The sequence below is a fragment of the Antechinus flavipes genome, chromosome 1, assembly GCF_016432865.1.
Source record: "Antechinus flavipes isolate AdamAnt ecotype Samford, QLD, Australia chromosome 1, AdamAnt_v2, whole genome shotgun sequence".
Lineage (NCBI taxonomy): Eukaryota > Metazoa > Chordata > Mammalia > Dasyuromorphia > Dasyuridae > Antechinus > Antechinus flavipes.
This window is the reverse complement of record NC_067398.1, coordinates 719,125,263-719,150,450: the sequence shown is the minus strand read 5'-3', so window position 1 is coordinate 719,150,450 and position 25,188 is coordinate 719,125,263. Positions and strand designations below refer to the sequence as shown.

Genomic DNA, 25,188 nt, shown 5'->3' with positions numbered 1-25,188 from the left:
CATAGCAAAAATAAAATAAAATAAAATGGGAACTTATCAAAACTAAATTGATATAAAATTTCTTTAAGTAACACAAAGAAATCTCCAAAGTACTATAATAAACTAAATTCCTGATCATTACAAATCATTCCTAGTTAGAATCTTTCTTTAGTCAAAAAGTATTTACAATGAAGAGGAGATTGTTTTTATAAATGAAAATAAAAACTACAACCAATTAAATTAGCCTTCTCACAATAACAAAGTTTACCAGGTCTTTAAAAATTTACCCATTATCTTTCTCTTCTCTTTCTCTTTAGAAATATCCTAGAAATAGAGAAAAATACATTCTGAAAACTAATAGAGAATATGTCATTGTTTAGTTAAACCCTTATGGGGAAAACAAATTAAATTAACATATATACAGATATTCCTCTGTAAAGATATTTTGTATTCATCCCTTAAAGCAAAATAATCTCTAAGAGTGGAGTTTATTAAGACTAAATTGCTTCAAGTTGTATATAACCTCCACATGTCTATCATAAATAACCTTAGAGGAAACCCACTCCACATTCTAAGCAGGCTTGAAAAGTTCACTTCTATTTTGTGCGAGGATTCTCATTTTGTATCCCATTTTCTCAGCAGGAATTCCACAACATGGAGAGCTCTTCTATGGGACTGATAAGAATTACAACTAGCTGATCCTTGTATGTTCACAAAGGAGATTTTGCAAGGTCTTTTCTTTCTACCATTACCAATTTTTCCCTTTTAAAATACCTCTGTAAATACTCGATTAAAACCGATCTCATTATTTTCAGAAGTGAAGGCCAAATGGTTATAAGTGAAACTTCCTCTTAGATGTAAACAAACTTGAAAGCTTTTAAGTTCTTATTTACAGTGTTTCAGAATATCACACCACATGGTGAGCAGGACTGATAGAATGACTTGACAATCGTAATCCATACTTTTGCTTTTTAAAAAAATACAATTCTTTTTTTAAATAATAGTTTTTTTTATTTTTGAAATACACACATATATAGTTTTCAATATTCACACCCTCTCCCCTAGATAGCAAGTAATCCAAGATAGGTTAACCAAGTGCCATTCTTCTCTACATATTTCCACGTTTATCATGTTGCACAAGAAAAATCAGATCAAAAAGAAAAAAAATGAGAAAGAAAAAAAAAAAAACGAGCAAACAAGAAAAAATGAAATGCTATGTTGTGATCCACAATCAGTTCCCACAATCCTCTCTCTGGGTGCAGATGGCTCCCTCCATCCCAAGTCTAGGTCTAAATCACCTCATTGTTGAAAAGAGCCATGTCTATTGTACAATCTTGCTATTGCTGTGTACAATGTTCTCTTGCTTTTCCTCACTTCACTCAGCATCAGTTCATGTAAGTCTCCCCAGGCCTTTCTGAAATCATCCTGCTGGTCATTTCTTATAGAACAATAATATTCCATCACATTCATATACCATAACTCATTCAACCATTCCCCAGCTGATGGACATCCACTCACTTTCCAGTTCCTTGACACCACAAAAAAACTTGCCACAAACATGTTTGCATATGTGGGTCCTTTACCCTCTTTTATGATCTCTTTGGGATACAAGCCCAGTTGAGACACTGCTGGATCAAAGGACATGCACAGTGCAATAGTCTTTTGGGCATAGTTCCAAATTGTTCTCCTGAATGGTTGGCTCACTTCACAACTCCACCAACAATGTATTAGCATTCCCTCCAACATTCATCATTATCTTTTCCTGTCATCTTAGCCAATTTGAGAGGTGTGTAGTGGAAACAATATAATTCTTAAACTAACAAATTCTAAATAAGAGAATTCTAACAATATAGCTGGTATAATTATTTACCAAATTACACAATATAGGAAAATTTAGAAATATAACAACACCAACAATTATGTATGACCCAGCAAATCATTTATCTCTACAATGACATCATATATTAATCACATCTAGAAACCCATATAAAGTTATCATGGATGAAGTAGTTATATTCAATAAAAAGAGATAATAAAAAACTGTTAACCTTTATTAACCCTTCACTTACAAATTAAAATTACCCATACTCTGGGGCTTCAGACATACATCAAATAAGGGCTAGATTACTAGTATCACTATATAAACCTCATTAAATATCTAATGGTGTTCAAATATTCCCCCCCCCCCATTTTTTTTTACCACATCCTTTTAAAAGCCTAATTTAAGTAGAACCACATCCAGATTAAAAGGGAAACTTTTGTCTGATTGTGTTTCAAGTCAGCAATGTCTCTCAAATTTTACAGTGTAGATTTAGAAATACAATAATAGTACGAACGATAAATTTCAGATGATGCCAATTGTATTTCCAAACATACACCTATAAATAACCATGGATCTTACCTTTGGCATTTAAAAACTACTTTTGAATTTTCAGGCATGGGGCAATTACATTCAATTATATAAATAATAATGTGTGTTTAGCATAGGTTAGTCACCGTGTTAAGCATGTACAATCATATTATTTTGGTCTCATAACAGGAAGGGGCTGGGACATAATGTTCCTGCAGTAGAGAGAAGTGGGGTCCACGGATGTGGTTTGTGGGTAGAATGGGCCTGCTTTTAGAAGTATCAGCGGAGGAGGCTTCTTGACTCTTAAGGGAGGAAGCTTCTTTCAGCAAACCAGTGGAAACACCCCTACTCTGATTTAGATGGCTTATAAGCTTTTTGACTCAATTTATTTTATTTTATTGATTTTATTTTTTGCTGAGGCAATTGGGGTTAAGTGACTTGCCCAGGGTCACACAGCTAGGAAGTGTTAAGTGTCTGAGGCCAGATTTGAACTCAGGTCCTCCTGACTTCACTGCACCACTTAGCTGCCCTGACTCCATTTTATTTTATGGCACCTTTTCAAAAAATTAATTAATTAATTTACAAAGCATATACATGGATTATTTTTCCAATATTGACCCTTGCAAATTTTCCCCTCCTTCCCTTCCCCCCTCTCCTAGCTGGCAGGTAGTCCAATACACGTTAAATATGTTGAAATACATGTTAAATTCAATTGATTTTTAAGACAAATTTGGATCGGCAGAATTCAGAGCCCAGTCTGGCTAATTTAAGTTCTGCCTGACCTGTGCCCACATTACAGAGCATATCTTTGCCTTCAGAGAAGGTCCGCACAATACGGGGTGGTCTCTGCCCCTAGTGCCTACTTTAGGAAAGTGGACAGCAGCTGATGGGATCTGGAGGAGGGACTGACTCATGGGTGGGGTTTTCAGGAAAAAAAGTTCTATGATGCCATGATGCCGCTGGGGGAGAGAAGTCGCCCTCCGTAAACTGGCTTCCCATCTGAGTCATGGCACTGTTCATTGTCAGCCCCGGTCTAAGAAGGATGAAGAGTTAGGTTGTGTCTGTGAGTTTATCCCTCCTGAGAGGGTTGTGGAGCACAGTTAGAACTGAGCTCGGGGTGGGCTCAGGCAGCAGGGAAAAGAAAGACAAAATGAATAATAATAGAAATAATACAAATAAAAACATAATAGAGACGAAAATCACAAAAGGAAGGGGTGGGCTGACAGGTTATCCCTGAACTGGACTGTTTTTCCAAAGATGGATGGTGGCCATATCAGATCTGATCACTGGGGATGGATGTGAGCCAGTCTGGAGCTTAGCGGGGGGAGTTCCGGGTTCAGCACGCGAATACTGCCAGGAATTTCTGATGTGTCAAGACCACAAGAAGTTTCTGACATGTCCAGCTTAAGGAATGCTCCATTGGCTTCCTGCTCGGCTACCGCTGATTCCCTGATCAGTCTGGCCTCCTCTTAGGGGAGTCGAAGCAAATCAAGGTGGGCAGTAAAAATCATTAGCTGCTTCAGTTTCATAAAAGAAACAAGATAAACTGTGAGTTGAACCCTTCTCCTCTTCCAGAGATGGAGGGGCTCGAAGGGCACCCAAATGCCCTCAGGTGTTGAGGAAGGTTTGGTCTTACTAAGTCTTTGAAGTAAATATTCATAAAATCATCATCTGACTATTAAATGGTTAAATAGAATTGGGGTACAGATAGTTAATTGGTGCAGTGGAGAGAGCACCAGCCTGAAGTCAGGAGGACCTGAGTTCAAATTTGGCCTCAGACACTTAACACTTCCTGGCTATGTGACCCTGGGCAAGTCACTTAATCCCAATTGCCTCAGGGGAAAAATAAGAATTGGGGTATGGGAGATCCTCAATTTCAGAGAACCCCATAGATGGGAACTTGAGCCAATGGTAGAGAACTTGGACACTTCCAAAGTCACCTAAAGGTGCTGGAAACCTCAGGGAAGGGGCCAGATGTAACACCCCTGGTCTTTAGACAGTGGACACCTCTTCTCTCCTCTGTATTTAGAAAGCCTTGATTCCCTTCTACCTACTTAATTTTCACCACCTACTTACTGGGGATCTTTCCTAATTACTACCCCTTCCTCTATCACCCCAGGGACAAGCTCTCTCACAAGTCCTTTCCAGCCCTGGAGAGCCAAGGGCCAGCTTCGGTCCTGAGGGAATCTGCAGTGGAGCGCATGGATGGATAGTGCTCTGTCACCTTCCAAGGACTTTTACATGTTATCTCATCTGATCCTCCCCCAAATCCCATATTATGGCTGAGCCTGAGAGATTGTGACTTGCCCAGGGTCCCTCAAGAAGCAGAATTTGAACTCAGGGCTTTCTTACTCCAAGTCAAGCACGCCATGCACTGTCTCACCCAGCTAGATTGGACCTTCATGACCCTTCATGACACGTGGAGTTTTCTTGGTAGAAATACTAGAATGGTTTGACATTTCCTTTTGTAGCTCTTTTTGTACATGAGGAAACGGAAGCAAATGTGGTTAAATGACTTGTTCAGGGTCACACAACTAGGAAGTGATGTTGCAGGATTTGAACTCATGAAGATGAGTCTCCTTGACTCCAAGACGGACATTCTACCCACTGTGCTACTGAGCTGTCGTTCTACTGGACCAGACTCCTCCAATTCGGAGATTAGACAGTTCTGTTTGGGGAAGATCTATCTCACTGACAGGAGAAGAGGCAGCAAGCGGAGGGAACGAGGTTCAGGAGTTCTCGTAATGATTCTCATTGGGAGGGGGCAGTGACAAAGGAGGGACTGGATATGGGAGATAATTCAAAGAGAAATTGAGAGGATTTGGGAAATGACTAAAGCCTTGGATGGGATGTGAGGGGGAAGAGGAAGGAAGCAGGGGAGCAGCTCCTACCTGCAATCACCTGCTCCCCCAGCTCCCTCTGGACCTATTAGCAATCCTCCCACATCCTGCAGGCTTCTGGGAAGCGGCCCACCTGAGGGAACAGGTTACCTGAGTGACAGCTGGGGGCCAGGGAAGACCAAGGTGTGTCTGCTCCCAGGCAGGAAGAACCGGAGACAAACAGGGCAGCCGAATGCTGAGCGGGCATTTTCCTTCCACGCTCAGGATGCTTCTGTCGCCATTTTAACAAACCCCACATAAGAACACAACCGAGCAGCTCCCCTGGGAGCCATCGTCCAGGGAGGCCAGGGCAGGTGGAGGAGGGATGAGGGGGAGGGGACACAGGTTCTCTCTCCGCTGCCGTTGCTCAGGGGCTTGGATCTCTTCAGCTGCTGCCAAAGAGGGCAGGGAAAGAAGGAGCCTGGCTAGACACAGCAGACCACCAAGTCTGAGGGCAAACTGGCCCCCAGGAAAGTTCCTCTGGGTGAATCCCCAGGCCCCCGATGATCCAGCAGCACTATGTGCATATGACTAGAGGCAACCTAAAGTAGGAAAGGGGAATAAGTGCCTACTATGTGCCAGGCCAGGTATTAATTTTACTTTACAAATATGATCTCATTTGATCTTCATGGCAGCCCTACCAGGTAGGTTCTATTACTATCCCCATTTTATAGCTGAACAGACGGAGGCAGACAGAAGTCAGGGTTGATTTGAATTCAGCTTTTCCTGACTCCAGATTCAGTGCTCTATCCACTGTGCCTCCAATTCCCTTGGGTACTCAGATATAGGCGTGGCTCCTGGATTTCCCATTCAGTGTTGAACATTCATAGAAGCACCGAGAACATCTCATTTCCCAACCATTCCCAGGGCTGGAGAATCATGGGAATTATCATGAATTCACCATCAGGTGTATGCTCAAAGCCTCCCTTCTCTCCCATTTCCTCTCTGAAGATAATACTTTTGGCAGCAAATGCAGCCAGCCCTGAGTGGAGTTCTGGGGTGTGTGTGTGTGTGTGTGTGTCTCATTTTCCCTCCTCCGATCTTGGGGATCAGGAACTAAGCTTGAATCAGGGCTTTGCTTTCTAGTCTACATGGAACAGAAACCTTTCTGCTCTAGCTGCTTGTTGAACAAGCCCTCCTAATTCTCCATATGGCTTATAACTCTGCCTCCCAAACAGTCTAGGCACTTTTCCCTTGAGATTATTATGATTTTTTGCTGAGGCAATTGGAGTTGTGACTTGCCCAGGGTCCACAGCTAGAAAGTGTAAAGTGTCTGAGGTCACATTTGAACACAGGTCCTCCTAATTTCAGGGCTGGGGCTCTACCCACTGTACCACCCAGCTGCCCCTTCCCTTGAACTTCTTTCCAAATCATGGGGTCTTCTCAAATTCTGGAAATCCAGACTGACTATATAAATATATAAATATAATATAATAAATAAAAATATAAGTAATATTTATATTATTTATAATAAGTTATAAATAATATTTATAATAGATCATATTGTATATAATAAATAAATAAAATAGTATAGAACTCCAAAGCTTCCATTTTTATGTAAACTACTGGCTCTTTAAAGTATTGCCTTTTAATTATGGAGTTGTTTGGAGTTAGGTTAAGTCTGCTCAGAGTTCTAAGATGTGGTTATTCTGATTCTGAAACAATTGTTTGTTTTCTACATGACAGATGGCAGCATAGCACAATGATATGGATGGCTTATGCGACAAATGTAATTTGGTCACAGACAGAAGAGGACATTTGATTACTGACCATAAACTACGACGAGGACATTTGACCCAGAATCTCAAACGAGAAAAACAAGAGAGGTGAAGGGACAGATTTCCGAATGTCTAAAGGAGCAGAGGAAGAGTTTGGAATTGGAGAAGTCACTCAGTAGATTGTGGAGTCTGGCTGAGACCTTCTACTCACTGAGGTGTGAGTCAAGCACTGTGGGGATCAATCAGTGAAAATACCCGTTTAACCCAGAATTTATGGTCAGCGAGGAACTTTTAGGGAGTCAGAAAGTGAATGTCGATTTTAGGGACGGCTCCCGAGTCAGAAAGTGAACGTCCATCTTAGGGACGGCTCCCGAGTCAGAAAGTGAATGTCGATTTTAGGGACGGCTCCCGAGTCAGAAAGTGAATGTCCAAGTTTATTGTTTCAGAGTTGTGAGACTCAGCAAGAGTTTTTCTTGCACATGATCTTGCCAGGTTTCCGTGTGTGTGCTTGTTACTCTTTCCCAAGAGAGGGAGTGCATTACTGGGAGATTTTAACTCAGGTTTGTGAGTGAACTTTGATTTATTATTTTTGTATTTGCAGTAAGAGACGAATTCTCGAGCTATTACTCTTTTGCCTTATTGCTAAGTAAATGCTTATGGTTAGGATATAAAAGTGTTACCATTGTGAACGACAGTTTTTGTGTAAATGGAAACATATCCGTGAAGGCTTGAGAGCTGAAGTGCCAAGTTGGGAAACTGTATTCCCTTGCAAGATTATTTTTAGAACCTTGAAAGCATTGCATGATGGGTGGTCTTTCTCAGGGAAACTAGACCTCCAGTGTGGAAATGGGATAGAGTAAATGAAGCTGCCCAGAAAGGAAGCATGAAACTGTTAGTGGAGTGTGGGTTGTTACTGTTACTGTGTTGTTACTGTGGGTTAATACTGTGGATACTTAATGTTCTTTCTTACCCCAACTCCACCCATGCTCATATGTATTTTAGAAGAATCCCTTTGATGGCAGAGATGAGGATGGATTGAAGTGGGGAGAGACTTGAGGCAGGCAGACCCTCCCCACCCCCACTAGCAGCTACTGCAACAGTTCAAATAGGAGCTGATAAGCCTCTGCACCAGAAGGGGGAAGCGTCAGAGTAGACACGAGAGTCTTTTAGAGATGCTGTGAAAGGATGTGGCAACAGAATGGAGTGGAGGATGATAGCGGGGTCTGGAGCTTCTGAGGAGGCGGGGGGCCCTCGACAAGAATGGAGGAGTCCAGAAGTGGAGGAGCTGACTGAGCTCAGTTTTGGACACAAATTCAATGTTTATGAGATGGCCAATTGGAGATGCTGAACAGGCAATGGGAGGAGGGTCTGGAGGTCAAGAGAGAGTAGGGTGGGATAGGAAGCCCTGAGAATCCTCAGCATACAGATGGGAATTTTTGGATCCCTGGATGCTTCTGGGATCAGCTCTTTCGAGTGGATCATGGGAGATGGGTGGGCTGAGAAACTGGGAGGCGAAAGTTTGGAGTTAATGCCGATGTGTATGTTGATATCTCCTATTGGGGACAAGCCCGCCATCTTTTATTGGGTCTGCTGACTTGTGGCTTCTGGATATGGACATTCCCTTCCCCATCACAGATCTCCACTCCACTCTTCGAGAGCCTTTCCTTCCCTCCGGTTCTTCTGAAGGGATTCCTCAGTGGTCTTCCTCCAGCCCTTAATGTTTTGTAGGGTCAGGTCTCACACCAGACGTGGCTCATTTCTTTCCCAAATCCATCATGTTTTAGACAATGTAGCACAGTGGATAGACCCCTGGCTTCGGAGACAGACCTGTATCCACTTGGATCCACTTGGATCCAGGGCAGGTGTCGCGGGCTGCAAACTTGTGAGGCAGAAAACAAATTCAACAGTAAGAAGGGGACCAGAGCTTTCTGAAGGGCAGAAAACCAAATAAATGTAAGTCCTAGAGCCCTCATCAGTTGTGTGGGACCCCGTGACATCTGTTTTAAAACTGTGCGCTGCTAAGCCCTGAACCACGGGCACGCTGGAACGAAGGGAGACAAAAGGGGCGATTCTCGGGTGAACAGCTCGACGTGGAAATCCTTCCTATTGACTCAGAGCTTTGCTGAATTGGCCCTGATGGGAAAAAAAAAAAAAAAAACAACTGGAAGGAAGGAAGGAACATAACCGAGTCGGGGAGGTTCTTGTTACCAGGATATCTAACCAGCACAGGCACACCTATACATTGCTAATGGTATTGAACACCAAGATGGGGGTGAGGTGGATTAAGTTAGGACTAGGTCCAACCTGCCTTTCCTTTCAGTAATAAGACCTGGACTTAGTCACTGAAAGACTAAAACTGGGAAGGATCTAGTCTGGCCAGACTCATTTTACAGGGAAAACAAGGGAAGGCAGGAAGTTAATTGACTTGCCTCAGTTTACATGGGTAGTAAATGTTAGGGTAGAATATGAACCCAGGCTCTCTGGAGCCAGTACTCCTTTAGCTGGCGGCGGAGCAGCGTTCAAATCCTGACTTGGACACAATGTGTGTGACTTGGGAAAGTCTGAGGGCCTCAGTTTTCCTGAGTGAAGAACAAGAGGGTTGAATGGGAAGGCCTCTTGGGCCCCTTCCAGGGTTAGAGCTTCTCCCCTCCTTCCTGCTCAGCCTGTCCAGGGCATCTCCCCATCCTGAGGGATCTAAGCTGCCTGGGCCCCTTTTCACGTGGGGCCCCTTTTCACGTGGGGCTCCCTGGGCTGCCTGGCTGTTCTCCCCTTCTCTCCTCCAGGACCCGCTCTCCTATCAATCTCTGACCTCCAGATCTTCAGGGATCTCATTTCCCTGGACTTTGAACTGCAGCCAATTTTCTTTCTCCCCAAAGTTTCCTGTGTATGTAAGTGTGTGTGTGAAGGTCAATGGAGAAAAGTAAAAATAAAGCCGCTGAGAGTTATGGGGAATGTTGTCCCGACAGGTGGGGGACAGATCTGGACGGGCGGTGACAAGGAGACTGCCAGGCTCCCCAGCTCGGGGCTCACCAAAGGGACAGGGACAGCTGGAGGCTGGCCTGGTGCACGCTCCCTCTCCCGGCCTCTTCTCCCCACTTTCCACTGCCACCACGCCCTAGATTATGGGAACAAGAGGCTCCCAAACCTCAGAAGGGACCCCCAAAGGGCATGTAACCAGACCCACGGCAGGGCAGGAAGCCCCACTCTGCTGGTGCTGAAGAGAGGCCATTCCTTCCCCAAATCCCCATATGAAGACTCCATCCCCAAGGGCGAAGAACTCACTACCTCCCGGGACACTCAGAAGTCTGAAGTTACGGTTTTGGACGCTCCTGTGTGTTTATTGTTCCCAGATTTCCACCACTCAGGGAGCCGTGATCTCATTGTTGTGACATCTGGTTTCCATCCAAGAGGCTCGATTTCACCTGTATGAGCAAATCCTGGTCTCGGAGAGGAGGGTCCATCCGCCCAGGAGCCCGGAAGGGTACAGCGCAGGTCGGGGCTCCCGGCAGATGAGAACATGGAGGTAACGGAGCAGGCGGATCATCGGTTAGGCAGCTGTCCCACAGTGGTGTGGGGGAAGGCAGAGCCGGCCCAACAAGCACAGCGGGAGCCTGCGGCGGGGTCTTTGGGTGCACAGAAGTACATCGGACCTAGAGACTCCAAGTCTGCTACTAATTCACACTCAGAGGCCTCGGCGACCGAGACCCTCCAGCAATAGAGGTGACATGGTAGGGACCTCCTCCCGGTCAGACGCCATGTCCCCAGAGCAAGCCGCCATCTTGGAAGTCATACACGGACAGGGGGCAGTGATCAATCACTCATTCAACGAGTGCTAGTCATTTTTTTAGGCCTGTTTGACTCTTCATGACCCCTTTTGGACTTTTCTTCACAAAGACACTGGGCCGGTTTGTCGCTTCCTTCTCTAGCTCATTGACAGATGAGGAAACTGAGGCAGACCGAATGAAGTGACTTGCAAATGGTCGCACAGCTAGGAAGTGCCCAGTGAGGGTGTTGGACTAGGGGCTTCTTAGGTCCCTTCAGCACTAAACTTAAGGTCCTATAGTCACTTAAGCATTCTGGGCCTGTTTCCTGTGAACAAAGATTTGGACTCATTGCCTTGTGATCTCTGTGTCCTTTGGGCTGGAAAGGAGAGAACATAAATGGTGGGTAGGGTTTTGGACACAACATAGAGAACACTGACTTCCCTTGAGGAGTCAAGGTCTTCTCGCCATCTTGTCTTTGGAGGAAGTCCTTTGGTGCTGTCCATGGGGCCTGACTCAGAACCAGAAACTTGTTCTTTCCTCCCCTTATCACTTCTACCTTTCCCTCAGAGGATGATGGTCTCATTAATTCTGTCAGAGCTAAATCCCATAAAGGGGGTGACAATTTTTTGTCCCTTGATGTCCAGCCCCCTCGACCATCATTCTTACTTCTCTCTCCCCTGACTTTGCCCCCACCTCAAGGTCCTCCCATACTCCATCTCCTTGTGATGCTCTGGCTCCCTCGGGAGACAAGGCATCTCTGGCCACCTCCTGTTCAGCCCTGGATGTGCCTTCTTTTGTGGTCTCTAACTGGGCCAGGACAAGTGGGCCTATGATTGCCTTGCCCTGCAAAACCACAGCCTCCCCTTCCTGACATCACACAAGGACCCTTTATCCCTGGAGATTCATCCCTTCCACAGATGGTTCTGTCCAGGTCCTGGGGAGCTCGGGCTTTGGCTCACTGTGTCACGCTCTATCCTCTCATCCTTGGGGTCTTCTCTTTCTCTGTGTCTGCCTCTACGTGTGTGTGTCTCCATCTATACCCCTGACCCCTATGTCTACATAGCTATATATCCATCCATACACATGGAACTGAGCTAAGAAACACGAGATGCACAAAGTTAAGAGAATCCTCCACAAATGTTCACGAAGACGATTCGTGTCCAACCCGTGGCAGAGCATTTCGAGCTCCTCTGGGTCCGATCGGCCACGCTCGGCCACACTAACTTGACTCTAACATAGTGATGTTATTTGGCCTTTTTTCCTAACGAAGAACAACCAACAACCAAACAAACTAAACAATGAACCAACCAACGAACTAAATAATGAACCAACCAACCACATCTGCTTCTCCATTGAAGGTGGGGCCATAACTCCAAACCTCTGCTGAAGGAGTCCCCAGCTCAGAATCTTACTTCTCTCCCCCCCCCTACAGGTCCCTTCTCTTCCCTTCTCCCCTTCCCAGCTTTGTGTCTGTGTATCCAGCTTTAGCACAATGACTAGCACATAGCAGGCACTTGATATTTATGGACTGACCTGGCTGCCTCATAAGCCCTAGTCTGACATATCGAATAAAAATCCCCTCTTCTTTAAGCCCTACAAGTGGTCTCTTAGTCTTTGCTTGAAGACTCCTTGGAAAAGAGACCTAGAAACTTCACAGGGAGCCCAGGTTTTTTTGGGCGCTCGCCCAAGTTACTGAGTTGAACTAAAGATTTTTTCCTTACATCGAGCTGAAATTTACTTCTAATGTCTACCAGCTGCTGCACGTTCAGACCTCTGGAGTCAACCAGAGAAAGCTGGCTTTCACCTGGGACCATCAGTCCGGCAAGAAGCACGTAGCCTTTGTGCTGGGGATCTGAAGAAAGGCAAGAGAGAGAGTCTCGATTCTCAAGGAGCTCGTGGACAAATGGGAGGACGACTCGAGCAAGCCCTTACGCCCAGGCTAAATGGGGGGTAGTCTCAGAGGGAAGGCGCCCGGAAAGGCTTCTTGTACAAGCTGGGATTTTAGCTGGGACTTGGAAGCCGGGAGATAGAGATGACAAGGGAGGTGTGGGGTCAGAGGAGCAGCCACAAGGCTCCCATCCGGCTCCAGTCAGACTCTGTGACAGGTATCACGCTGCTCCTTCCTTTCACGGATCCCCACATGGCCCCATTCAGCCTTCTCCCCACCCTGCCTGCCCTCTTGTGGACACTCTCTGGTGTCTCAACGTTTCTCCTAGAAGATGGAGCCCAGAACCGGCCACAGCACTGGGGATGAGACCTGACCAAGGCAGAGGAGCCAAAATCGCTTCTGGGGTGGATTGTGGGCAATCCCTGCGGCAGCACTGGCACTAAACTGTAGACTCTGAGCCAGGAAATAGTAGCCCACCAGCAATTTTATGGAAAACAAGGCTGCCCAAAGAATCTTCAAGTCCTTTCTTGCTTAAACATCTTCAGCTCTCTATTGCCTCTGGGGTCACCTTCCTTATTCTGGCACCCGCCTCCCTTTTCCTCCCCATTTCACGTTGCCGTTCAGTTAACTGACTCCTCATGACCCCACTTGGGGTTTTCTTGGCAAAGATACCGGAGTGGTTGGCCATTTCCTTCTCCAGCCCATTTTACAGATGAGGGAGCTGAGGCACACAGGATCCCACAGCTACTAAGTATCTGAGGATAGATTTGAATTCAGGTCTTCTTAACTCCAGGCCTGGGGCTCCATGTACTGGGGCACCAACTAACTGTGAAAAAAGACCCCTAATGGACATCCCCGACCCCCACTGGAGTGGTGGGCTGTACTCCTGCCTCAGGGCGTCTTTCTCCTTGTTGTAGCTACCTCCTTTAGGGCGCTAAACCCTTTTAGGGTTAGCCCAGCAGGCAACGGTCATCCCCTTCCCTCGTTAACCCCCTTTGGGGGTCGGACCGCTGAATTTACGGACTTGGCTGCCAGTCCCACCTCGTGGTGCCTTCTCTTTAATGGCTTCTTTCTCCTGGTTAACTGTGAGTTCCTCTAGGGAACTTGTCTTTCCCTTTGTTGTTCCTCGCTAACTCCCATGTGCCATTCATGTGATAAAAGAGCATCCCTTTGTCACCTGTGACCGATGTCCTGACTCGATTTCTTCAAGTTGACTGAACCGCAACTGAATCTCTGTTGCACTTTTTCTATAATGTCGTTTTGTAATCGTGCTCTCCCAAATCTATTTACCCTTTCTCTGGTGCCTTTACTACCATTTCAGAATGACAGGAAACAAAAAGGTCTTTAGGGGGCAGCTAGGGGGTGCAGTGGTCAGAGCACCAGCCCTGAAGTCAGGAGGACCTGAGTTCAAATCTGACCTCAGATACGTAACACTTCTTAGCTGTGTGACCCTGGGCAAGTCATTTAACCCCGATTGCTTCAGGAAAAAAAAATAAAGGTCTTTAGAAGTTGAATCAAATAGTAAAGTCTTACACTTGGGCTAAAAAAATCCACTTCATAAACATGAGGCGAGAGTAGGGCACCCGAAAAACAGAGTGGGGGATTCGGTGGGACGAGAGCCCAATGAGCCACTCGCTAGTGTGACACGGACGCTGGGAAAGCCAGTTCTAGGCATGTGAGACCCAGGACGTGGCTCTCCTGCTGTCCTAACCTTTTAACTCTGGGTCTGGAGCCAGGAAGACCAATCTGGCTTCAGACACTGTGGGACCCCGGGCAGGTCACTTAGCCCTTCCTGCCTCAGTTTCCTTGGCTGTAAAACTGAAGAAAGAAAAGGCAAACCACTCTGACATCTCTGCCAAGAAAACCCAGAAAGTGTCAGTAGAATCAGACATGATGAAGAACCACAAAGGAAGAGGGCTTAGCTTTGGCCCAGCGGAGCGGGTGGGCATGTGCGGGCAGGCTCCGTGGGAGAATCCTCCTTCAGTCCCACCCCCGGGGGCTGCCGGGCCCAGACGGTTCTGAGGTGGTCACTGAGTTTCACCATTTCCTGGGACCTTTTCTCTGAGCAGCCCCGCTGGGACTCCCAGGAGCCCTCAGGAGAGGGCTTGCCTCTAGTTAGCCGAGGGCTGCTGTTGCTCCCCGGCCGCCTAGAATCTTGCCATCGCCCACCCCCCCTCCATCATTTAGAAAGGGAGCTTGTGCTCGCTTACATACGGGTCACCGGTCCGTTCGGAACACGTATTTTATTGTCAGATCCCCAGCCGTCCTGCTACGGACTTCCTGTCTCCCGGAGGCCCGCGGCCCTGGCTGGCAGCGGTCCCCTGAGGAGCAGGCCCTCGTGTCCACCGGCGGCCGGAGCGGCCCGGCCCGAGCGGGCAGCGTCCCAGCGGGAGCTCCGAACCGGCCCGGACGCTCCGGATGGGGAGGGCCGTGCAGGAAGCCCGCCTCTCCCCAGGCCTCCGCCAGCCCCCCGCTGTCTGCCGGGGCTCCTCGCCCCGGCTTTGGCGGGGTTTTCGGAGCTGGCTCTCGCCTCGACTTCATTGGAAGTTTATCGTCCGTGATTAAGGGATACCAAGGGGCCTATGCGAACCAGATGAGCGAAGTCGTGTGGTGTTCACCCAAAGGTTCCCTACGGTTTTGACTTAATTAAAAAAAGATCAGGGTAAGCCGGCAGGAGAGCCAAGTGGGAAACTGTACTTGGGAGGGAAAGTCGGGCCTGGAAAACCCGGCGGCCCCTTCCACTGCTCCGCCCTTCTCCATGCTCAGAGACCCTGGGGGGTGAAGGGGAGGGAGAGGGGTCAGGGGGTCACCGCACAGATCCTTGGGGAAAGCTAGGGCTCCATTCACATGCGCCTCGGCTAGCGCGAGGGACCGGCTAAGGAGGCACCAAGCGGCTGATTTCTGTCGCCATCAGCAGCAACTCTAGGCCGGCTCAGCACTGGACACTCACGGGGAATACTAAGGAGGCAATAAATACATTTTGGAAAGGCAGGGCAAATCTGGCTGGGGATTTTCTCTCGGGGGCTGTGCAAAGGGCGGGGCGGCGCTCAAGCAGCTCCCCACGGCCTCTGTCTCTCCCGTTCCTTTCATCAGTGCCCAGTCAGGTGCAAAGTTATTCATTCTGCAGCTGGAAGTGGTAGGTGTTGGTCTTCCATTGGTTGACGTCCTCATCAATCATGCTGCGCTCCGTGAAAGTGACGTTCCCTTCAGCGTCGATGAGAACAATGGTGTTTGTTCTGAAAGAAGCAACGGGGGAAGGCCGGTTACCCCCCTGCATCCAAGGACAGTGGGATCTCCTCCCGGGTCTCGGGAAGTCAGGGCAGGGCCCGGTCACAGACAGAGGGGGCAGCGGGCAGGGCCTGGTCACAGACAGAGAGAGGGCAGCGGGCATTCACTTTCCTCAAGGCCTTAAAGCTCTTACCTCGTGCCGTAGCCCGGGCAGCGCACACACACAGCCGCGTACTTATTCAGGATGGGCAGGATGTAGTCCTTGCCCTGGTCCTCTATGGCAGGGTCTGGCAACTGGCTGCAAAGACAGGGAGATGTCACTACTCATGCTCGGACCAGGGTCAGCGAGCCCAGCACCTGCTCTCGCCCAACCCCTCCCCCTTCTAATTGACCCAAGGTCAGAGATCAGAGTCATCATAGGGCTTTAAAATACTTTCTTTCTTTTTTAAATTAACTTTTTTATTCAGCAAAAATCTATATCCTGCCTTTACAATCATATTCCACTACATTTATAGGCCATAAATTATCCAATCCTTCCACAACTATTGGGCACCCTTCAATCCCCCCCCTTTTTTTTACCTCTGCAAAAAAAGCTGCTATATATGTGTCTTTGTTTGTGTGTCTTTAGCTTGTTTGACTTAGAACTCCCCCCCCCCCCCAATCTGCCCTCGCGCTTATTCCCTCCTCTCCATTCTCTCTTCCCACTTGTTTCTCTGTTAGGTGAAATGTATTTCTGTGTCCAACTGTGTGTGTGTGTGTGTGTGCACATCTGTGGGTATTCTTCCTTCCGACCACATCAGATGAGAATGGGGTTCAAATGTCACCTGTGCCCCCTGCTCCTTCCTTCTTGCTCAAACAGGTTTTTTTGGTGTTTACAGCACTGATTTTTTTATTGATGTAAGTGTATGTGTAAATGCATGTACACATATACATGCAACATTATAACACACACACACACCTCCCTAAGTACTCCCTTGATCATACCCCAGGAACTTTGATATATTATATTGTTTCATTGTTGCTATTTTTTTAAAAAGCTTTTTATTTTGAAAACATATGCATATAATTCAGTTCCAATTGATCAATGATGGACAGAATCAGCCACACCCAAAGAAAGAACACTGGGAAATGAATGTAAACTGTTTGCATTTTTGTTGTTCTTCCCGGGTTATTTCTACCTTCTGAATCCAATTCTCCCTGTGCAACAAGAGAACTGTTCGGTTCTACACACATATATTGTATGTAGGATATACTGTAACCTATTTAACATGTAAAGGACTGCTTGCCATCTGGGGGAGGGGGTGGGAGGAGGGAGGGGAAAAATCGGAACAGAAGTGAGTGCAAGGGATAATGTTGTAAAAAATTACCCTGGCCTGGGTTCTGTCAATAAAAAGTTATTAAAAAAAAAGAAAACATATGCATAAGTAGTTTTCAACATTCACTCTTATAAAACCTTGTATTCCAATTTTTTTCCCTCTTCTTTTCCCCCTAATCCCTTAACTGGCAAGTAATCCCATATACGTTAAACATGTACAAGTCTTCTATATATATTTCCACAAATATGTCAGATCAAAAGGAAAAAAATGACAAAGAAAAGAAAATGCAAGCAAGCAACAATAACAAAAAGTGAAAATGCTCTGTTGGGATCCACACTCAGTCCCCACATGGGGACAGAAGGCTCTCTCCATCACAAGACCATTGGAACTGGCCTGAATCGCCTCGCTGCTGAAAAGAGCCACGTTCATCAGAATTGGTCGTCGTATAACCTTGTTGTGGTTGTGGCTTGTACAGATTTCTCCTATGAGATAATACGCCCTATTCTTCCTTTATTTCCCTTCCTATCTTTCCATTCTCCTTTTAAGATCATCAAGACATAACAGAACGACTGCCAGGCCCCCTAATTAACTAAATTCCCTCCGTGACTCCTGATGACGATAAAATATAAAGAGGACATCCATATATCTCTATGGGATGTGGGTCAATCAGTGAGAGCCAGAGTGATTTAGGTTTAAGGCACGGGCCATACAAAAGCGGTCTAAGCCGTAAACCCCAAGAAATTCTTCAAGGTTTCGACAATCAAAATTCATATTCCTTTGGGCAGAGCACCTGCAAGGAAGGTTATGAGTCCCGGTGTGGACATGTGGACAGAGGGAGAGAAGGGAAGGAAAAAAGGAGGGAGGGAAAATGGGAAGGAAGGAGGAAAGAGAGGAAGGAAAGAAGGAGTAGAGAGTGGAAGGAAAGAGGGAGTTTTGTTGTCAATTGGGTCCCCATTGGGGCAGCTAGTACAGATTGTTGTTTGTACTTAGTTCTCACGGAGAACCCTGACATTAGGAAGGTGAGGTCACGACCTGCAGATGAACTGGATTTAGATGAGGGAGGACTGCAGTCACTGAGCTCGCTCTCTCCTCCAGAACCAGCTGGGTCTGATGGCAAGATACAGATCGGGACGAGTGGAGAAGGCCTTGGAAGCAGTGGAAGAGTTTAGCTTTTTTGAGCTAAGGTCTTTAATTGGTCTCAGTTTGTGGAGGCAACACCCATTCAGTGACTAAGGCTAGGTAAAAACTGAGGCAAGAATGGCCTCTTATCTGGTCAAAAAAAAAGGAATCGGTTTGGGAGGGGAAGATCCTTTTTGGCCAAACAGAAACAACTGCTATTTACGCAAACGGGAGCCCAATGTTGTTTCCGTTTCGGCCAGATAACGATTTCAATCTGACACTTCAATTAAATACGTTGCTATGAATATAAATTAATTCTCTGAGGCTGCGAGAAGTTTCGCTACTTGGCACTTATGAAAATCTTGCAGAAAAATATGAAACAAGACCTTTCGGGGACCTGCCAAACCACTTAAAAGTTGCAGGTAAATGACTAGACCTACCTCGGTGGGAGTTTTCCTGCTCTGAGTAAAGGTCTAATCAGAGAAAATCAATCTCCGGGACAAAAGTAGGACAAAGTTCCTACCAAAATAAATGTCACCCACTATATCCAAAGACTGTTTCTATGAAAGTAATGAGAGAGAAGAGACGATTTTCTGGAGGAATTCAAGAAAATATGTTAAAAACTCAATGACATACACATCAAAAATGAATAACCCAGAAAAAAAGACATCTGGGCCTAATAAATCATCCCAATTAGATCCTAACAGGTTTGAGTTCGGCCCCAAACTGCTGAAACCTCCAGTTTATTTAGTCAGAACAAAGACTAAATGAAGGTAAGAGAAAGTTCCCACCAAATTCTTGGTTTCCCTACAGTGAGCTGTGAATCGGTTGGGGAAAAACCCTGCACATTATGACTCCTCGAATGCCCTGGTGATGCTGGAGCCGCTCTGATCCATCTACTTGACCTGGACTGGGGAGAAGCTGCATCTTCTTCATCTCTGGGCGTGAACCGGTCACAAATTGGGGTTTTGCTTGACCATGTGTTCATGACAGTCTGGGTACTCTTTTCTCAAAGGACGTCGGCTCTCTCTCTTAAGTGTCTGAGACCAGATTTGAACTTAGGTCCTCCTGGCTTCAGGGCTGGTGCTCTCTCCACTGCGCCACCGAGCTGCCTCCTAACAGTAGTCTTTACTATGGTGTCATTTGTCCTTCACCTCTGAGAGGACCAATGATGCCACAGGGGAAGTTTTGACTTGCACATGGAAGCTGCGAAGAAGCACATTTGGGCTCGCTGCCAGAAAACCTTCCTAACGCGTGTTGCTGTTCGCTTGTTCCCGTCGGGTCCGCCTCTTTGTGAGCCCATTTGGGGTTTTCTTGGCATGTCCTTCTCCAGCTCAGATGAGGAAACTGAGGCAGCCGGGGAGAAGTGACCTGCCCAGGATCACCCAGCTAGTAAGGGTCTGAGGCTGGATTTGAACTCAGAACATGCGTCTACCCGAGTCCCGGCACAGCGCTGTGTGTATTGCGGTGCCCCGGTGGTCCTCCTAAGCTGACCTCCTGAATGGAGGGGCTGCCTCAGAGGGGCAGTGTGCTCTCCCTCAGAGGTCTTGGAGCAATGGCTGGAAATCATGTCATAAAGGCAGTCGTCCAGTGCAGCTTGTCAGAACGAGGACTAGAAATGGGTCATTCAAGCAGAGAAGCTGCCTCCAGAGCAGCTGGAAGGTTCCCAAGGATGGGCAACCCTGTCCTAATCCCGCCTCCATCCAACCCCTTCCGATGCCGGGGCAGCTGCAGGCCCCCATTCAGGCCTCTCTGCAGGATCAGCCTCCCCGACTCCCACAGATGCTGCTGCTCCAAAGAAACCCGAGCTTCCTCGGCCTTGGCTCGGCCATCCTGCCTCCTCCACGGGGCCCCTTGGAATAGCTCCAGTCCCTGAAGCTCGGCTCATGGAGGCTGTTCCCGAGGCCCCCGGCTGTGCCTCAGCCCACAGGATTCCTCCCTCTGTGTGACTGCATTTAGGGATGTGCTGGGGGTCACCAGCTGCCCTGGATGGGGGTGGAGGGATAGGGGGTTTATCTCTCTTCCCTGGGGGTCTGTTCCTCAGTTCTGTCCTCTTCCCTAACCCACTCCTTCTGGACTTTGAGTCAGACCCATCCTGCTAAAACAGTTTCCTGCTTTTTTATCCCAAAGGATAAAAGGCCTTTTATAAAGGCTAAAGGCCACACGAGGGCCCTCGGGGCCATGGGGTTCGGCCGTTCTGCGAAGTTTCTATTGGACAAAAAGTTAGCAACATAACCCCAGTGTCCTGGAGGTGCCGGGAAAGAGCATCCCTAAGATTCAGAGAGAGCTTTGGCTCTCCGGCCCAAGTAAAATGTGGGTTTCTCCCCAGCAAAATCTGAGGCCTTTTATAACTGAGGCAAGATCAGTTTGGGTGGAAGAAACAAGCAGAACATATCGTGGTACCTAGCGCTGGCCAAGCGGGGCAAGGGACGTTGGGAAGGAAGCTGGTGTTTGGGGACTGAGGGAAGTTTTTTCTCGATGCTTTTCTCTGGGTGACCTCTCATCTACCCTCATGCCGTCTCTCTATCAGAAGGGGAGGTGGGAGGTCTCCCTTTGCTCCTTTCCTTTGCACACAGGGCCCGGCCTGGGGCCTGACTGACTTCCCGTTTTTGCTCATGGGCGCCGTGTTTCTGATTATGCAGCCCGGGCTAACATTCGTGGGCTGGCAGAGCACTCCTCGCCTCCTCCTGAGCTTAGAACCCCTTACGGGAGCTGCCCTCTAGACCTGTCCCAGACTTCTGAATCACAAACTCAAGGAGGGACTGAGCACTTACACTGCTGACCTCCAGGGCTCTGCCCACTTCCCTCTGCATCGGTTTGTGGAAATCTTTCTACGCTTCTCCGTACTCATCCCATATGTCCCTCCTTAGGGCACAGCCACATTTGGTTGCATTGGTTGGCCACAATTAATCATTCCCCCAGTAGATGAGAAACTTCTACTCTTCTTAATGGCCGATCTCTCAGTGGTTCGGTCATTCTCCCTCTCACGTGACACCCAATGACCTTTCCTTCTGCTCTATCTCCCTCCTGAACCACGTCACCAGGTCCCGCTGGACTCTCCTCGCGGATGTGGCTACAAATGAAACTCATCTTTCCCTCCGAGGCTCCTCCCACTATGCTTCAGGCCTGGAATCCTCCTTTACTTTTCTCCCTTCCATATTCCAGCTGGTGCCGACTTGTCTCTCATGTCTCTCCTCCCCCGACCGTCACTTAGCTCAGGCCCTTATTGTTGCTTCTCCGACTACGGAAATAAGCTGTACTTGGTCTCCCTCTATGCTTCTTTCATCTCAGCTTCACACCCATAAGGCGTGGGCCTGACCCCGGTCCTTCTCTAAAATCAATCGTGGTTCCCGTGTCTCTAAGACAAAATCCACAGTCCTTAGCCCGGCCCTCAGAGCCCTTCACAAGCTACTTCATTCTGTCCGCCTTATCTATCTTCATAGGTTCTGAGACACGGGCCAAATGGCCCCTTGGCTATTCCCTGAACAGCTCCCCCCTCGGTGCCCTTACGTGGGCTTTCCCACGGGTCCCTCTGGGCATTCTCGTCCTTAGCTCAGGAGCTACCTCCTGGGGAGCCTCTGAGGCCTTTGTACCATCTCTCCTCACCTCTGGTGGATTTACTTAGTACCTGCTCACAGCGCTACACCCCATGGTTGGAAAGGCAATCTGGTGGGAGGGGAAAGAACTGGCCGTCTCGGGGTCCGGAAGACCTACCTAAGTCCCGTGTCTGACGTGTGGTTCCTGAATAACCGCGGGCAGGACACGTGACCCCACCAGGCAAGTAAATCTGAAGGCTTGGGCTCGAAAAGGAGTCTGGATCTTTTGGTCTGTGTGGATATGTGCGCACACAGGTAGGTGTGTGTTTCCCATCAGGGAGTCCCTGCCCTGGTGAAACCGATTTCTCCTATTTCTCACTAGGGATGAAAGGTCAGGCAGAAGCATTTCTCCACAGAAATGGAAGCTCCTCGAGGACAGGGACAATTTTTCATCTCGTCTCTGCAGTTCTAGCATCAAGTATCGTGGAGTAAAAACAGCGGATGCGTGATGACTGTTGAACAAAGGGAACTTCCCTGTCTGTCACCTCACTTCTCCTGGCCCAGATGCCCCCAGCAGCACGGCCCAGACTGCACCAGCGGCAGCCATGTCTCATGCTTTGTGGAGAGAACCCCTGACTACCCTGTAGTTGAGGCAGGGGCATTTCCCCCGGCACGGGCACTGACCCGGCCCTCGGCTCACGGGCGTGTTTTGGAGCCTCGAGCTGTGCCCTGGCCTCTGGTTCCTGCCTCTCCTACCCTCACCGTAAGTCAGGGAGGCGCATGGATTCGGGAAGGGCGTTCGCTGCAGATGAGCTCTTACCATTCCTCATTATTCATCACTTTGAGCAGCTCACCGATCAGGTCTTCTCGGGTGAGGTCCTGGCTTTGGTCGATGACGTCCACAAAGAGCTGCTTCCCGTACTGAAGCTTCTTCCACGGCGTCTCCAGAAGGGAGTTGCTCAGCCCGTACACACCTATGGGGTTCAAAGTGCGTTTTAAAAGGAGATTCAGGAATGCTCGGGCAGCCCCCACCCCGCGGAGCAGCCTGGCTTACTCAGAACCCTCTTGGGAGCATAAAAGAGGGGATATCTAGGATTTCAGCATTTACAAGCTCTCGAATCACTGCCCTCACTCACGGGCTCCTCCTGCACTATCCTTACTGGGGGCAAGTTCAACAAGGAGAACTACGGGGATCTCTGTGTTGAGCTCTCTCCTGGCCTTTCGCAAGTATGGAAACTCTTCTGCCCCAGAGTCTAGCCTCACAGGAGTCCAGAGGGGAGGCTGAGAGGCCAGGGCAGAATGGGCCGTTGGGTCCCAGAGTGCTGCCTGGGACAAAGGTTAGGTGACTTGGGCAGAAGCACACAGGGAGTAAGTGAGACAGGACTAGCCCTGGGGTCTTTTTCCTTCTGAAGCTGCCCATCTACCTCTCCGCAGGGAAACTACAAGCTTCCTTATTCCCATTTTACAGATGAGGAAACCAAGGCTCTGTGGAGTTCACAGACAGTTACTATTTATACTGAGGAGCCTTCCTGTCCACTAGCCAAGCCTTCTCCTTGCTGGCTTCCTGGTCTGGGGCCTCTGTACCATAGAGGGATCTTTCCGTTCCCTTCCCCGAGGCTTGTCACGGGCAGCAGACATAAACAAAAGAGACAGAGTCAGGCAAGAAAACCCTTCTCATTCTCACTGGGTCTCAGCATTTATGTGAAATACTTGCCTAACTCCTCGATTTCTATTGAAAATAAGATTTAAAAATTCTCCGGAAGTGTTCTGTTCTAAGTTAAGCAAGCTCAATTGTGTGTGGGCACAGATATCAGGCTTCAAGGTGACTTTAGAGTGTGGGACGGAGAACGGCCAGGCTGGGGGGATCTTAGAACACGGAACGTTAGAACGAACTGGGAAGGATCCTAGAACAAAGAGTATCAGGGCAGAAAGAGTCCTTGGATGACAGAAAGTAAAAGTTGGAAGAGCCTTTAGAGTGAAGAATGCCAGAGCCGGAATGGAGCTGACATCACTGGCTGTTGGAGTCAGGGCCCGGATTGTCGGAGCAAACAGGAAAAGGGAGTGGCTGCCCATCAGTGGGAGAATGGTTGAATAAGTTCTGGTATATGAATGTTCTAGAAGAAACGATCAGCGGAGAGATTTATATGAACTGATGCTGAGGGAAGTGAGCAGGACCAGGAGCTCGTTGTACACAGAACAGAATCACAAGATTATACGATGATCAGTTCTGACGGACGTGGCTCTTTTCAACAATGAGATGATTCAGGGCAATCTCAATGACCTTGTGATGGAGTTTCCCCAGAGAGGCTGTGGAGACCGAGTGTGGTTCACATCATAGTATTTTCACTCTTTGTTGGAAAGGTTTGCTTCCTTTTTTTCCCCCCCCACTTTTTCCCTTTTTAATCTGATTTTTCTTCGGCAGCGTGACGGATGCGGAAATATGTTTGGAAGAACTGTACATGTTTAATCTGTGTTGGTGATGATATAGATTAGAGCTACAAAAAACAAGCAAACAAATCGAAACCTTGAAGCAGAGAGTGGGAGGAGAGCTTCCGGTCACTCCATTTCACCTCCCTTTGTGCACATGGCGGACTCAGTGATTCACCAATGACATTGCAGAAAGCAAGGAAGAGCTGGTAGGCACAAAAATACACTTTGTTGTTGCAAAGAACGAGGAAGAAAGAAGGGGTGACCTTGGCTAGGGGATGGTGGAAAAATCATAATGCGGACACGCAATAGAATATTAATTAGCCACAACTTTATCTAGTGGCTGAAACACTGGGCTTGGGGCTAAGGAGACACAACTTTGCCTCATGGTTGAAACGCTGGCCTTGGGGTTAAGGAGACACAACTTTGCCTCATGCACTGGGCTCGGGGCTAAGGAGACACAACTTTGCCTCATGCACTGGGCTCGGGGCTAAGGAGACACAACTTTGCCTCATGCACTGGGCTCGGGGCTAAGGAGACACAACTTTGCCTCATGCACTGGGCTCGGGGCTAAGGAGACACAACTTTGCCTCATGCACTGGGCTCGGGGTTAAGGAGACACAACTTTGCCTCATGCACTGGGCTCGGGGTTAAGGAGACACAACTTTGCCTCATGCACTGGGCTCGGGGTTAAGGAGACACAACTTTGCCTCATGCACTGGGCTCGGGGTTAAGGAGACACAACTTTGCCTCATGCACTGGGCTCGGGGCTAAGGAGACACAACTTTGCCTCATGCACTTGGCTCGGTGCTAAGGAGACACAACTTTGCCTCATGCACTGGGCTCGGGGCTAAGGAGACACAACTTTGCCTCATGCACTGGGCTCGGGGCTAAGGAGACACAACTTTGCCTCATGCACTGGGCTCGGGGCTAAGGAGACACAACTTTGCCTAGTGGCTGAAACACTGGGCTTGGGATTAAGGA

At 48.0% G+C, this 25,188-nt stretch overlaps 1 protein-coding gene and 1 pseudogene across 3 annotated transcripts in view; one reads left to right on the top strand and one right to left on the bottom strand.

Annotated features, from left to right (window-relative positions):
* The window catches only part of LOC127548788 (catenin alpha-1-like), a 42,523-nt pseudogene extending 27,304 nt beyond the window's left edge, over positions 1-15,219 (top strand).
* Positions 14,803-25,188, bottom strand: part of TANGO2 (transport and golgi organization 2 homolog) — a 154,704-nt gene continuing 144,318 nt past the window's right edge. For all 3 annotated transcript variants that reach the window (XM_051973229.1, XM_051973227.1, XM_051973228.1), the window contains exons 7-9: positions 22,598-22,751; positions 16,000-16,104; positions 14,803-15,814 (exon numbers count right to left, since the gene is read on the bottom strand). In XM_051973229.1, the coding sequence (XP_051829189.1) occupies positions 15,691-15,814; positions 16,000-16,104; positions 22,598-22,751 (383 nt within the window). In that variant the 3' untranslated portion in view covers positions 14,803-15,690. The remainder of the gene's footprint in view (positions 15,815-15,999; positions 16,105-22,597; positions 22,752-25,188) is intronic.